This window comes from Liolophura sinensis, chromosome 1 (genome assembly GCF_032854445.1).
Source record: "Liolophura sinensis isolate JHLJ2023 chromosome 1, CUHK_Ljap_v2, whole genome shotgun sequence".
In the NCBI taxonomy this organism is placed as follows: domain Eukaryota; kingdom Metazoa; phylum Mollusca; class Polyplacophora; order Chitonida; family Chitonidae; genus Liolophura; species Liolophura sinensis.
Window position 1 is genome coordinate 24397142 of NC_088295.1, and position 13923 is coordinate 24411064.

The window sequence follows — 13923 nt, forward strand, 5'->3', positions numbered from 1 at the left end:
TTGTGCGTCTGCAGTAAAATTTAATAGGTCGTTACGACCCTATCTTTCCACTCATGATGCAATGTGCAATAAATAAAACAGCTTTATGAGTATGGCTCTGGATGTAAAGATAGATAAAGTAGAAGCAATTACTAAAGCTGTAGTCTTTGACGAATTAATTTCCCTGGAAAGGATTTTTTTGCCCCGGAATTCCTTCAATCTTACTTTCTAGAAGAGAGTCCATATCGGGCCCTTCGTGAGGTCTTATTTCGTCCCCACTCATTTATTCCACAGTGTTAATTCATAACAGATAAATGTTTTAATCATACGTTGTTTACGAGTCTGGTGTGACTACTGAACCTTCATTCTTACTACAGTCGTAAATAATACCCTGTCAGACTGATATCATGCCGCAGATGCATATAAAGTGAATATTACTAAGCCCCATGTAAAATGATACATCAATGCCTCACACGAAACAGTTTGTTTTCTTTGAAGACAGTGACAAATGGCCATAGGTGGCACAAATGACAAATGGAAATAGACTTATAAGATCATGTTTGGTGTGTATAAGATTCATTCACAATGTGTATTTCCCTTGTCACATTTATTTATTTGTATCCTTTAATGATGATGTCCGTTTTATGGGTGGTAATAACATGAATGTTTGGCGTAAACAACCGTCATGTGGTAATAACTGACAAACTTGCCCACAGGTGTTTTCGTGAAGATAGATTTGAATACAAAATGTAGCTTATATTGGTGGAAGTCCACGTCACGAGGCCATTTTACCTTAAGAGGAGTTATTACAGTATTACTTTACTCAGCCTGAAAATAACCTTCCCTGAACTGCACATCAGGTTACTTAAGTAACTGGTCTGAATCTCCAGATGGACCGACTGGATTGGACGGACCTGGTGGATTGAATTGGCCGGATGGCGTTTTCCTGTCAGTTTCCGTGGTCGGAGAACCATGTAGGAGGAGTGCAGAACCATGTAGAAGGAGTGTATAGAAACTTACCCGCGGAATGCTTGGGCAGCGTGGACTTGGACAACATGATCATTTAACATCATTTTAATCCTCTGTGCACCATAATACCAGTAGAGGTTATGTAGGCCCACCATGAACGCAAACAATACCTGCAAAAGACAGAATCTGATTTAACCAAGCTTGTCAAGAATAAATGGTAAAGAATGGTTAAGTTACATTGAACGTTGCTAATAACTGAGCCTATGTAAGTTCTTGATTTACAAATTATTTAAATTTGATTCAACATTGCTAAACATTGCAAAAATGACATTCCCTAGTCATGAATATGTGTGAAATAGAAATATGTTATAAAATAGTCTATCGGCTTAATTATTCGATGATTATATTCAGCCTTTTCATATGGAGCTGACGTATATGGGGTCATGGTTACTTGATATGTTATCAGCAATGCCAACGTTAGTGTCATATGACAACCTCTTTATTTTCGCCTGTGCCTTATACGTCTCTTTTTTCAGTCTTTTGTATGTTCATATACGGTATGTCAGCTCTTGGAAATTAGCTTCTGATGGATAGCAAAGGGCGGGCAGGCCGCGGGTGTAATAATTCTATTAGGGCCACTGAGTGGTGTCCGACCTCTTGATCCCTGTATGTTCATCAATGTAGACAAAGTTAATGGTTATACCGTGTCGCTAAGAAACCCCACCAGCGGGACTGTGATTGTAGTCTTTGCTGTGTCACCAGAAAACTGTCACTCCTACACGATTATAATTTGATGGAGTCAATGGAAAATTGGGCCAAGCCTTTAGGGTCATTACCTTCCACACTTGTCTTGAAGCTAACAAGGCGATGAATGACATTGAGACGATTCTTATATCTCTCCTTTTATCACACTTCCGTATATCACAACAACAGCAGGTAAGTATACTGTCCAGAGTAATAATTGTCAAACCAAAATAAATTTCAAAACAAGACGCCAAGAAGCTGAGAAGTCAAAATAAAAGCTAAGTGAAGACACAATATTACAAGTATTTATCATGTAGTCTCTGTCCACATTCAAGGTAAGTGTAACGACACAAGCCAGCCAAGTTACCATGATAGCTAATGAGATAACCCTGTGTACCCACTTTAATCAGGTGAGTTGGGATGTGCCATAGGCCTGGGAAAACATAAAAATCCGTCAGATCTAATCGTGATGTTTCATAACTGAAAAAGTCTACTATCTAAGCCCGTTAAGCCCTTTGCAGTTGCATTGTTCATTGTTCCTCTCACGTTTTGTCTTAAATCGACAAACGGTCAGTTATGTTTATAAGACGCTTTGAAGAATCGAGGTAATAGTCTGGCAATGGAGCTTTGCTAATATGCCGAATCGGGCCATAACGAAAATGTTGTGTTCGGCACCTTGGTAAATCGGTTTAATTACGCTAATATGAAAGTGTATGAAAGGTTTGCATGCCTACATGTACGTACGCCTAAGGTGAAAGAGCGCTATAACAAAAACGCCATGAAAGAAATATAGACGTATTTTTAAAGGTATGATCCACAAAAAAGGCATGTTATTATCAAACACACATACTCACGGGGCTTTTTTTTATCACAGTCAAGAAAAATAGCTTGTAAGACGAACTGATCTGGGAAGAGATCCAGACGGCGAGGATAACTCGACCCAAAAGTCAACACTGCAGACGCACTTACTCCATTTATCAAAATCATATTTGGATTTTTATGGAGTCTCATATTGAAACGTAATGTTGAGATCTGTCGAGACAACTGCTGGATTCAGTTTCTAGATCTATCCAGTCAATATCTCTATGATTTAACCATCGTTCGCTGATCCATCTTGGAATATATCTCCAGACGCCGGTACCGGTGTACACAGTAATCGGAATTCTTAAAATGTTAACATAAAATAGCTTTATCTTTTTTGACCTAACATTTGGCTGGCGGTAAAGTCTGACAGTTTTTCATTTTGATGTAGCCTACAGTCAGATACATGACTTTAATGTTGTGAGTTCCCTATCTGTACCGAGACGGACTATAGATTTATCCTCGTCTGTCATTCCGTCAGTCAGCCACGAAACAGTAAACAAGTATACATAGAACGTCACATTTGCATGTATATTTAAATGACATATAATAAACAACATGTAGAAGTTTATTTCTAATATGCCCTCGTTTTCCTAGAGCTGTACCAAGAACATGCCTCTGACTAACAGCTATTATATACACAGTCTGATTGAATTTGACTTGGATAAGTTTATTATTTTGATGTCATTAGCAATCCATATTTAACAAATGAAAATATTAAATGCTGGACAGAGTTTTTGTTAAAAGAAAACAACAATGTGTTATTGAGTACATCAACTTGTTTCATCGTTAATTCTATTTCCGACTAGGGGGTGGTGCAACAATCACTTCTAATGACATTACCATGTATTAATCATAAACAAATGAAAGACATAAAGTGGAAAACTGCACCACATGCTGGCAAGGCGCCAGCCTGTGTGTCTGAAGCTAAACATTACTACGCATCGCAGCACAACTTTGTACACTCTGCCTTGCGAAATTATTGGTCAATACAACAAGGTAGTTAATCACCCAGTTCTAGATGAGAGAGTTGTAGATGCGGGACTTACTAGAGTAAATAGCACCATGAAGCGTGTGATATCACCGATCATCCGGCCTAGGGAAATCTGGAGAGGACCCAGAACCTCAAAGGCCGGCATGAGGTAGGTGGTACTAGCGAAGCTTATCACATTAGCTATGGCGAAGAGCACATCCGAGACGATTTCCGGGTCGTTGGGTTTCCATTGAAAACGGGCTGTGAATTCAAACAAGAAAAGTCATTTGGGAAGAGCGTTTAGTATGAATATCACCAACAACTGTTTGATGTTAACACGAAAGTGAACACTAAATATCGTCGTGGTCACCCATCGGAAAATAGATAATCAAATGTGTTTGAACTTGAAAAAATAGTGTTTTGGCGAAGCGCTAAAACTTCGTTGAGCCGAAAAGGTCTCGAGATTTTTCTACTCAGGGTCATCTTTGAAAACAGAACTACTCACAGTTTGAGTCAAGTTACTGCACAATTACGCCTGAAACTCTTCTAACACTTGACTGAAATATTTGCACGTGCAGTAAGATTCCCTGCGAGTATTATAGATTATAAAACAATCAACCTCTTGACTTTCGCTAGTCCGCACTCCTCTACCTCTGCAATTGTTCTAATATGTAGGTTACCTTAGAGTGGTGCATGGACTTCAATACTAACAAGCTAAAAGCAGCTTAGTTTTTATTGACAGAGGGCGACATTTAGATACGGTTACAGATGAAATGTTCTTCTTGTTTGAGGTAAATTATAGAATTATACACGCTGCGTTCATATTACCTTGTTTCAGAACTGTTTAAAGCTTGTCCAAAAATCACCAAGCTTTTGAATGTTGATAATCATAACTTAATCATTCATCTGAAAGTAATTAGCAATGACCTGAACATACAATACATGTACTTACAGGCCTCCATAAAATAGCTCTTAGTTTCGTCCTTGTCTGATCGTATAGTGGAAAGAAACTGTTTAAATCCTGTGTGATTTTCGTTTATCAAAAACTCTCTCGCTCGACTTGTGCCGTTGAAATAACTGCAAACAAACAATGACAAACGAATAAGTCGCCTTTATTCTCAATAATAGCTTTTTGTCGATATAGGTGTCGATGCAAATATTACTTTGAAAATGGTTAAGCGCCGAAAAGCCGTCGATGGTCGTGCAACTTAGACCATCATGGACTGTGAAGCCGCATGTTCGAATCCCACACTATCTGGAAACAATGAGACTTAATAGCATGAAGATGGCATATTTCATGATATTTCATGGGATGCCAGTTTCTCGAGGATTATCCACTTTTATCCACTGGACTGATATGGTATATCAGTAAAAAAGATCATGTGATTGGAAACTGGCAGGAGATGAATGTTACCATTTGTAAAGGTAATGACTAAATAAAACTTTACTAGGCAAACTGAGCAGGATAAAGTTAAAACGGTTTAATTCTCGGTTATCAAAACACAGCACTCACTTGTCCGATTCGGAGACCTTGTGATCCGTAAAGAACCGTAGTACATACGACGCAAGGTACATGGACAAAACAATGAAATCCATAAAATTATAGTTGTCCATGACATATCCCCGTGCCCCTGAGTTGTACACTTGTTTACACTCTATCCACAACAAGCCTGCAAATACACACACATATTCACCATTAAAACACCCGTTTTTTCAGAAATATTGGTCGGCATCCAATTTTCCGAGAACACCATTCGCATCAGCTGAAGTCAAGTGCGAAGTTAAGACATTTAAAAAGAAATTCTTCTTTATATTAGAATTTCTATAGAAATATTTATGGTTGGATGTGCCATCTCGGGTTGTTGTTGCGTTTTAGGCTACTCTGGCATTTGCTGCAAAGAAAAGGTTAACCGTCTTATGATATTAAATTATGTAGTCTTTTCGAGCAGACAATTTTCTCTTTCCGGCAAAGACTATTGATTACATGTAGTCGGTGAGTTATATAATTTCATCATTTAGTCCAATTCATATTTTGCAAGGACGCAAACTGCTATTGCGTAGTAAATGTAAGCTGTAATTTAATTTTGTGCGTCTGCATCCAGAATTTTTTTGTCATTTATATTTCCTAATCGAGAAGTGAAGGAACTGTCTGAAAAACAACAAATAGAAACGGGTGCAGATAAGATAAGCTAGAGTGCAGGGGGAGGTAACTATAGACACAATCAATACCATACAGAAAAGAGGACAAAAACTAAGATTAACTTTTTACAGTAATGCTTTGTTGCAAACATCAAAACTTGAACAAAATTTTAGTTTCCATGAGGGCCAAAATAGCTGCGTAATACAAGAAGATTCTGCAATTTAATATAAAATTGAGTTGTGTATATATATATATATATATATATATATATATATATATATATATATATATATATATATATAAGTTTGTAACCACAACAAGTCATAATGTTTCAATATAATAATATGTATATCACATTCACATTGTGAATGGAATGATCGCTGGATGAACGGAATGAGCACCATATTAAGTATAAATCACTGTCAACACTGGTCATGGAAAATGGCTTTAATGGAGTAGACTACAAAACCTACATCGCTGTTACTCACATCAGCGTTCATATCTGTAGTTTTTAGTTTATTTGCCAAAACAAAAATGAAATTGAAATTTAAATTATTTACAACCAATCGCACATCATGAACTGAGTAGACGATCCGGTATCAATATTATGATTTATTTGATTAGCGTTTAACGCCGTGCTCAAGAAATGGAGGCGGTCAGGTTTATGGGTGGAGTAAACCGGAGTGAATCAGCGACCTCCCCTGTCACCTGGCAAACCTCTTGACTTAATACCTCGGCCGAAATCGCGATAGATGCATTTGAACTCACGACCTCATTGGTCAATAATCTGGTAGCCTCACCGAGCCAGCGCTTTAACCATCTGATCATTATCATGAATACGAAAGGCCTTCTGTTGGAATAATGCCAGGTGTGACAAGTGATTTCTTGTCTCCACATTTGTAAGTGGACATCAATTTTTCCTTGTGGGATGATTGCACATGTAAGAAGTACATCGTAGCTGAAGATTCGTGAGAAGAAGTATAGCTTATCCAAATATTGATAAAAGTGACTGAATATTACCGTTTGCTTTTCATTCCATATTAATTTTAATATTTGAAATTTTTGTTATGGCAATTATGTAAATAAAAATGTGTACACAATAAATATTTACAGTCCGTCATTTGTGGAAGACAAATGTAATGATATATAGAGGTGTGAGAAAGGTTTATTAGCAAAATATGTACAAGTTAGTTATAACTGACAACAGAATACAGTGAAGATTCCACATGAAATGATTAATAAAGAATAGAAGAGGAAGGAATCACAACGTGTCGAGGTTTATCGACAGTGTCGAACATTTCTCACAACTAATTCTGATAGACGACATTATGATTTGGCTTTCACCGTTAACTTTGGCGTTCGTTGACAACAACAGCGCTGTGATAAGAAAAGATGAATGTGACAAATCAAATCCACAGAAACAGCTGCCCTGCTAAACAGTGGACAAAAAGGGAATGGGTGCAAGATCGAACTTCATGAGCTGTATCACACAGACGCAAATATAGTGGAAGATTTAACAGAAATCACTGTTATGTAGGTATAAAGAGGAAATAATTTTCACTTGATTTGGATAGATTTGTTAAATTTTTGTGTCTGCTTTAAATACTACTGGCATAAAATCGAATAATACCGAAGATATAAACCTTACAATTTGTACTTTACTTACAAGATTTAAAAAACTTTGTTGAGACCAAAGGTCAAAAGCCTTAAGACCATTGGAGTAGAAAATGAGAGCAAGGTTTTCCCTCTCTTGATTTCACATTTGCAGATGGTGCCAGAGGTTACTAACTTATCGTGTTTTCTGACAGCGTGCAAGGACTCTGGTGTTATTAATCCTGACAATATAAGGGTGAGAACGACAGCAGATTTTGCACTGACGACTGTTTGGCGAGCAGCTGTTTCGGCCTGTCAGGAACGGCTGTCTGGATAAACCTCGCTGAGTGACTAATCACAACCGTGAAGCATAAGAGATAGAGGCGAGGAAAAAGAACACCGACTAACTTACCTTCCCCGAGTGATCGCTGTATGGGTAAAGTAAGGTTCCCTAAAACAAGAATCGATACAACACAAGTTTCTAAATGCGGCCGGATTTCTTGCAGACTTTTGCGGGGCATTTTACAGTTTTGTCGCAGTAACCACCACAAGAAACACACAGATTCAGCAAGGCACAGATTAGCTTGAGTCTACGCACTACCCCTCATTGACCGTCACGGTACGTAACCGGAAGGTGTTCGGTCGTCTACTTCGACAAAGAATTGAAATCTACAATTTTTATGTACAATATGTGTTCACGGAAAGCCGAAAGCTTTCATTCAAATGGGTCGAGCATTCTTAGAACTGTTGCCACTCAAATGAGTTTACCATATTCGCTAAAAATTTAATTACCAATAGACCACGTGACCGTGGCGGCCAAAGAGGTTTGAGAACAACTCGCACCAAAGCCTCCCCATGTAACAGGGACCAGAGGTATAACCAAAAACACACATTGGAAATAAAGGGTAAATTGATTCACATTTCCATTCCCAAAAATGCACTGATGTACACTTGAGACAGCTCGTACACAATGTAACTTCCGGTTTGACTAAATCTACACCGTTTGCGTCAAAATCGCAAACGCTGAGTGCTGTATGATCAAACTGATAGTGATCAAAAACAAGCAGACTAATCAAAGTGATCGAACTAATGATATTAGTGGCTCTAAAGAGTAAAATCAGTGGGTTTGTTATTTCTTTGTCACAAACGCAACAGAAACATTGAAATAATAGCATTTCCGGTTAATCGTGATCCCTGTTTTAGATAGAAAGGCCTTTGATCTAAGCCCCTCTCAGACTAACATCTACGGTCTGTTCAGTTCTCTTCACTCACCTAATATCCAAAAAACTATACAAATTTGTACATGTGTCAGCAAGGTGTTGGCGGGCCTCAAAGTCTCTTTTAATAAACTTTCTATTTTTTCTTCTTTTGCCAGGTGCTTATAGCGAGGATCTGACAGGTCATCTGTGGAGGTCATTGACACGCCACTCTCCGTGATGCGGAACGTGGCAGCAGCGAGTAGGATGAGGAAGCACATGTGTGACATTGTATGAGTCATGAACTTCGTCACGGGACATCTCATTATGGCGCCAATCTACAAGGGAAGACAGAGGCAGTATAACATAAAGATAAAACAATCTATACAACATGTTAACAATGTGACTGGCACAATATAAGAAGACCACAGCTTTGAAAGTAAAACCAGAATATGATAATACACAAACTACGGTATGATAGTGGGGAATGGTCACAGTAATCAGTGAAATAGGGTCTCTTGTACAACACATATCGGGTGTAATCAACAGATGAGGATATCAGGTTCCACAAATCACCTCGTCAATCTGGGAAGATATTCACAACTGAAAAGCAACCTTTCTACCTTTAAACCGTGAGACAAATCGCAAAGTACAGCATTCTAACTCAATTTGTAATGAGAGCTAGCGTTATCGTATCAATGCACTACATACACAAAATGGTTATATTGTTACAATCCTTGATATATCTTGTGATGGATTACAGCAAGATATTGAAACAAGACACACAAGCACTTTTCCTGCATGGAAGCAAATGTCACAGGAACTCACCTTGCTGTTAGGTGCAAAGACGTAGATAACACAGAAAAATGGGATAAGTGGGATAAATAAAATGGCGTAGATAACTTTCTTTGGCCAATTCAGTGACTGGAGAAAGCCCATCTCTGACCCATACCAGATACTTGTCATATGTTGCTGACAATTCGGATGGGCGACAAACTAAAATAAATGGAATAGGTAACGAATTAGTGCTTTGATAAAAGCTGTACGCCTCTGTGAGCATGTTCTGTCGATTTACTGTCATTTATTGAAAGAATTTCCCCAAAAGATTTGGTCATATTTGAAAATGATGCATCGTGACACTGTAATAAATTTGGATTGACAGGGACTATTTGTAAGACGATTTAAATAGTTACCAGAACCAGTAGTAGTAGTAGTTGTTGTTGTTGTTGTTGATGATGTAAAAAGAAATTCGATTAGCATGATGTAATTCTAGAACTGTTCGAATTTAATAGGACTCTCAATTCGATTCCTTTAAAGGTATTGTGTCCCACAGGGGGGGGTTCCTCAAGTTGATTTTAACTTATCATGCCATGAAACAATACACGTATGCAGCGATCATAAATACAACGCGCAGCAAACCAATGCTTTTTGTGTATTCCTATGTCCTACAGGCGAACATGAAATCCCACAGCGAAAACAAGACACGTCACAGCCCTAGATATACATGACAGCAACGACACAGTATCACGGGCGCGGCGATAAGCAATCCGGAACCCAACAACAATATGACGCTTATACCTGACAACAATGCCTACGCTGAGTATGCAGTATATGGAACACCCTGACAGAACATGCCATCGTTCTACACACGACTATGTTTCCAAGGGCAAGCTGGGTTGGTTATTAACATGTTTAGGGTCTGACGGAGGAACCACTCATAGTAAAACTGATACATACCAACTGCAGACTGGAAGCTTACGGTCAGCTCTTTATATATTATTAACAACATAAAACCTGAGAATACGCCTCTTTACTTCGGACCTTCTTCTCCTCGTAGCGGATGGCCATCTTGAGTCTGGCCAAGGGGTCTCTCTTGCCATTCTCGGGTTCACAGCCTTCACTAAGCACGGCCTCCACTTCCTGCGTGCCCCGACACAAGTCCATCAGTTCACAGGCAAAGTTCATACACTGTTCCACTAAACCCAGGTAATCACTCTGACAAGAAAGACAAAAGACAGATTGATTGATAATTTAGTTGGCTGATCCACTGATTGATCCTGAATGTCAACTCATTGGTTGCTTAAATGATTATCACAGCTACCAATAAAGAATAGATATAGGCCATTCATGTCAAAGTAATTACTACCATCGCATACAAATTGTCCTAGAAATGACACAAAACACTTGCATAACAGCTTTAAGTTTACTACGTTTTTCATATTTACTGAAAAGACAATAGAAACAGGAACATGCAGAAAATACACAAAATCAACAGTAATTGAATGCTATCTTTATTTATAATAAAAACGAAGTCGTTATGATTAGCAATAAAAAGAAATGTAGTAAAGTAGACGATTAAATTAACGTGCTTTTCATTTCAGGTATTGTCCTAAAATAACTTAAAGTTTGAGGCAGGCCTTATTTCATGCTATTTCAGAACATACTAGTATGTTCATGTTTGCCTCATCCAAGAATAGAGACAACAAGAGCTCACGTAGCTTTGAATTCTTCTTTGATTAGTGCGATGCTTTCAAAGAAGCTGAAAAGCGACATTCTTTGTGAACATGTCTACTCCTTTAGTAAAATACGAAGACTATTGCAGGGTAAGGCTCAATAGCGCTAGATCATATGGAAGAAATATTGTGATGCAGTATGTGTCCAGCATTACATCAAGCCGTTGCCGACTGTTCTCTCAGACCTTCGAAATGTGAATGCTGTCTGATGTATTTATTCTACGGATTTCAAAAATACACAACAGGTTTATTGTGGCAAAAACTTCAATGAATCACATTTGTGTCCAAGCTCCCACAAAGTAATAGGTACATACAACACAATCATTAATGATTACTGGTAAGTACAGAACTGGTGAGCCGCCTGCTCTGCTGGGTAAATTACTGTGCCACGGGACATAATGACGTCGAGCAAAAGTGAAATGAAATCGATTGACTTTATTTAAGATATGTTGAAGAATGGGGTTCCTGAAGAAAACGCAAAAGGGATGTATCATTTAAAAAACTGATATAAAAACACGACACGGCGATCGAATATTAGGCCTGGCGTAGGCGTCGCGGAAGAACTTATGTTCGTTTTTTATTTCCTCGTAAACTTTCTATAATTACAAACTCAGCTGTGTACACGTGACAATGGTTTTTATAGCTGCAAGGGATGGACAATGTTTTGTTATAAAACTCGGTATAATTTTAATCAACAATCCCCATTCCTATTTGGCTAGCATACTGGTATACATATGCAATATACCATTTGAACTACAAAAAAGCACTTAGATGCTGAAATAAAACCCTTGTTGGAGGGGGAGAGCAATGTGCTGGGTTATGGCCGTATCTCTTTCTATAACGCATGTAGGAAAAAATTACTTCCACATTAAATGCTCTCGGAGCTTTGTTTTGCAATTAATTGTAAATATACAAAATGTTTGCATACATACAAACAACAAAGGCACAATACCTCCACCGTCTGATAATCCAATGCGAGACCATAGATAACTTTACAAAGTATATATATACTTTAAGATATTTTACACTTGCGTTTATCCTGCAATACTGTACTGAGTAATGAGAATAGTGTACAACTCCAGTCAGAGCAAATTAATGCTGATATACTGGCATAGAAAGCCAGGTGAACGCTGAGCGAATGCATGATTACCCATATGTGCCTCTTATCGTCATGACAGAACCACGAGAGATTCGTCTTAAGTGAGTAGTTCACCCCTTTAACCTGTTGGCTTGTGACAATCAGCTTTTGTTCTATTTTCAGGCAAATGGTGCAGCATACTTTAGAAGAGAAAGTTCATTTATCTTTAACTTATAAAATAGAAATAGCTGAATGCCAGCGACACAAAGCTTCGATGAATGAGAACAAGACAGGTGGCCACCAATTAAACGGCCTGTGTACAGTATATTGGCCTGGGTGTTGTGTACAGTACATGGGCCTGGGTGTTGTGTACAGTATATGAGCCTGGGTGTTGTGTGCAGTACATGGACCTGGATATTGTGCACAGTACATGGGTTTGCGGTTGTGAACGGAATATATGAGTCTGGGTTTTTAAAATGGTATATCAGCATGGATGTTGTTCACAGTAAATGGGCGTGGATGTTGTTCACAGTAAATAGGCGTGGATGTTGTTCACAGTATATGGGCCTGAATGTTGTGCACAGTATATGAGTTTGTATGTTGTGCATATTATAAGGACGCTGTGCACAGTATATGAACCTTGGTTAGTATAGAAGTCAGGAAGGAACCTATCTAGAAAACACTGCCACGTAAATCATGAGCGTGGAAGTGTCCATACCGCGATGATAACCATGCCAGTTGTTAGAGCGTGTCTCAGTGAAGATGGCTCGCTTCACGGTGCCCTTCTCCCGCAATAGACAATCAATAAATAAGTGTGTGGGACTCCTCTCCTGGACTCAAGATAGACATGCCAATAACAAGGCCATGAATGAGCCGTCTAATGCAGAATCACGATCTGTCCGACTGAGAACAAACCAAACATTTGTGAGGATTCATTTCTACAGAGCCCCCATCAATCGGCACAGGCACAAGATGTCGCAACCTTGTGACAAGGCAATGCATAGTTACCAAGTCTTGAATACGACCTTATGATTAAACTCGACCCAGTAACCGTGGCATACAAAAGTGCAATGTCATCTCCGAGCTGCGTCACTTGTGTCTAATTAACTATAATAATTCAAATACAGAAAAATTTGCTAACAATGCCTTAAGAAAGTGCCAAAAATGCTGTAAAACTGTGGGGGTAAAGACAGTCGTGTTCTCTGTACTTGTTTACATCTTTGTTCAAAAGCGCCTAAATTAATTCAGAGACATTTCATGACAGATTGTAAAGATGCATAAATTCTTGGATTTTGTCATCAGTTTGCATATTTAGATAGTTTACTTCTTGTTGAAATACAGTCAGTATCTGATAAAAGCCTTGCATAACTAATCGACTGATCTGAAACCAATATGCCTTGACACATTAGCGCGTCTTGGTAATAAAATCTTATTTCAATCCCAAAAATGCTTTTATTCTGTACAAAATGATACACTCAAATTTCATTTACGACAACGAAGCAGCATGTTTGTCTGGGTCTCACTCAATGGATACTGAATAAATATAACAAAAGCTTTCCTGGCGGACCAAGGCTAATTTAAAGACATCGTCACAACAAGGGCACTTGACTGTCACTTTCTTGAACTGCGGCTCTAGTTCAATATTGCTAAATTTGCATACAAATCCCATTCTTTGCCGACAGTTGGATAGCTAAGAATTTAAATCTTAGGTCAGGAGAAAGCCGATACGTTGAAAGAAGCAATGTGTTTACTTTACGTTCTCCAATGACTTAATAAAAACTGACGCACAGGAAACCAGTAACCGCAAGGTCGGCCAGGAAAAGGCCAAAGACATTCCTCCACAATTAGACCAAGTGTATGTTGTCCTGATAATGTCT

General features: G+C 38.5%; 1 protein-coding gene across 1 annotated transcript in view; it reads right to left on the bottom strand.

The window, feature by feature from the left end:
- LOC135472939 (short transient receptor potential channel 7-like) overlaps window positions 1-13923 on the bottom strand; it is a 46862-nt gene that overhangs the window by 10350 nt on the left and 22589 nt on the right. The window contains exons 3-9 of the mRNA XM_064752717.1: window positions 10277-10450; window positions 9284-9451; window positions 8532-8793; window positions 5040-5196; window positions 4479-4603; window positions 3603-3787; window positions 1000-1118 (exon numbers count right to left, since the gene is read on the bottom strand). Coding sequence (XP_064608787.1) covers window positions 1000-1118; window positions 3603-3787; window positions 4479-4603; window positions 5040-5196; window positions 8532-8793; window positions 9284-9451; window positions 10277-10450 — 1190 coding nt within the window. The remainder of the gene's footprint in view (window positions 1-999; window positions 1119-3602; window positions 3788-4478; window positions 4604-5039; window positions 5197-8531; window positions 8794-9283; window positions 9452-10276; window positions 10451-13923) is intronic.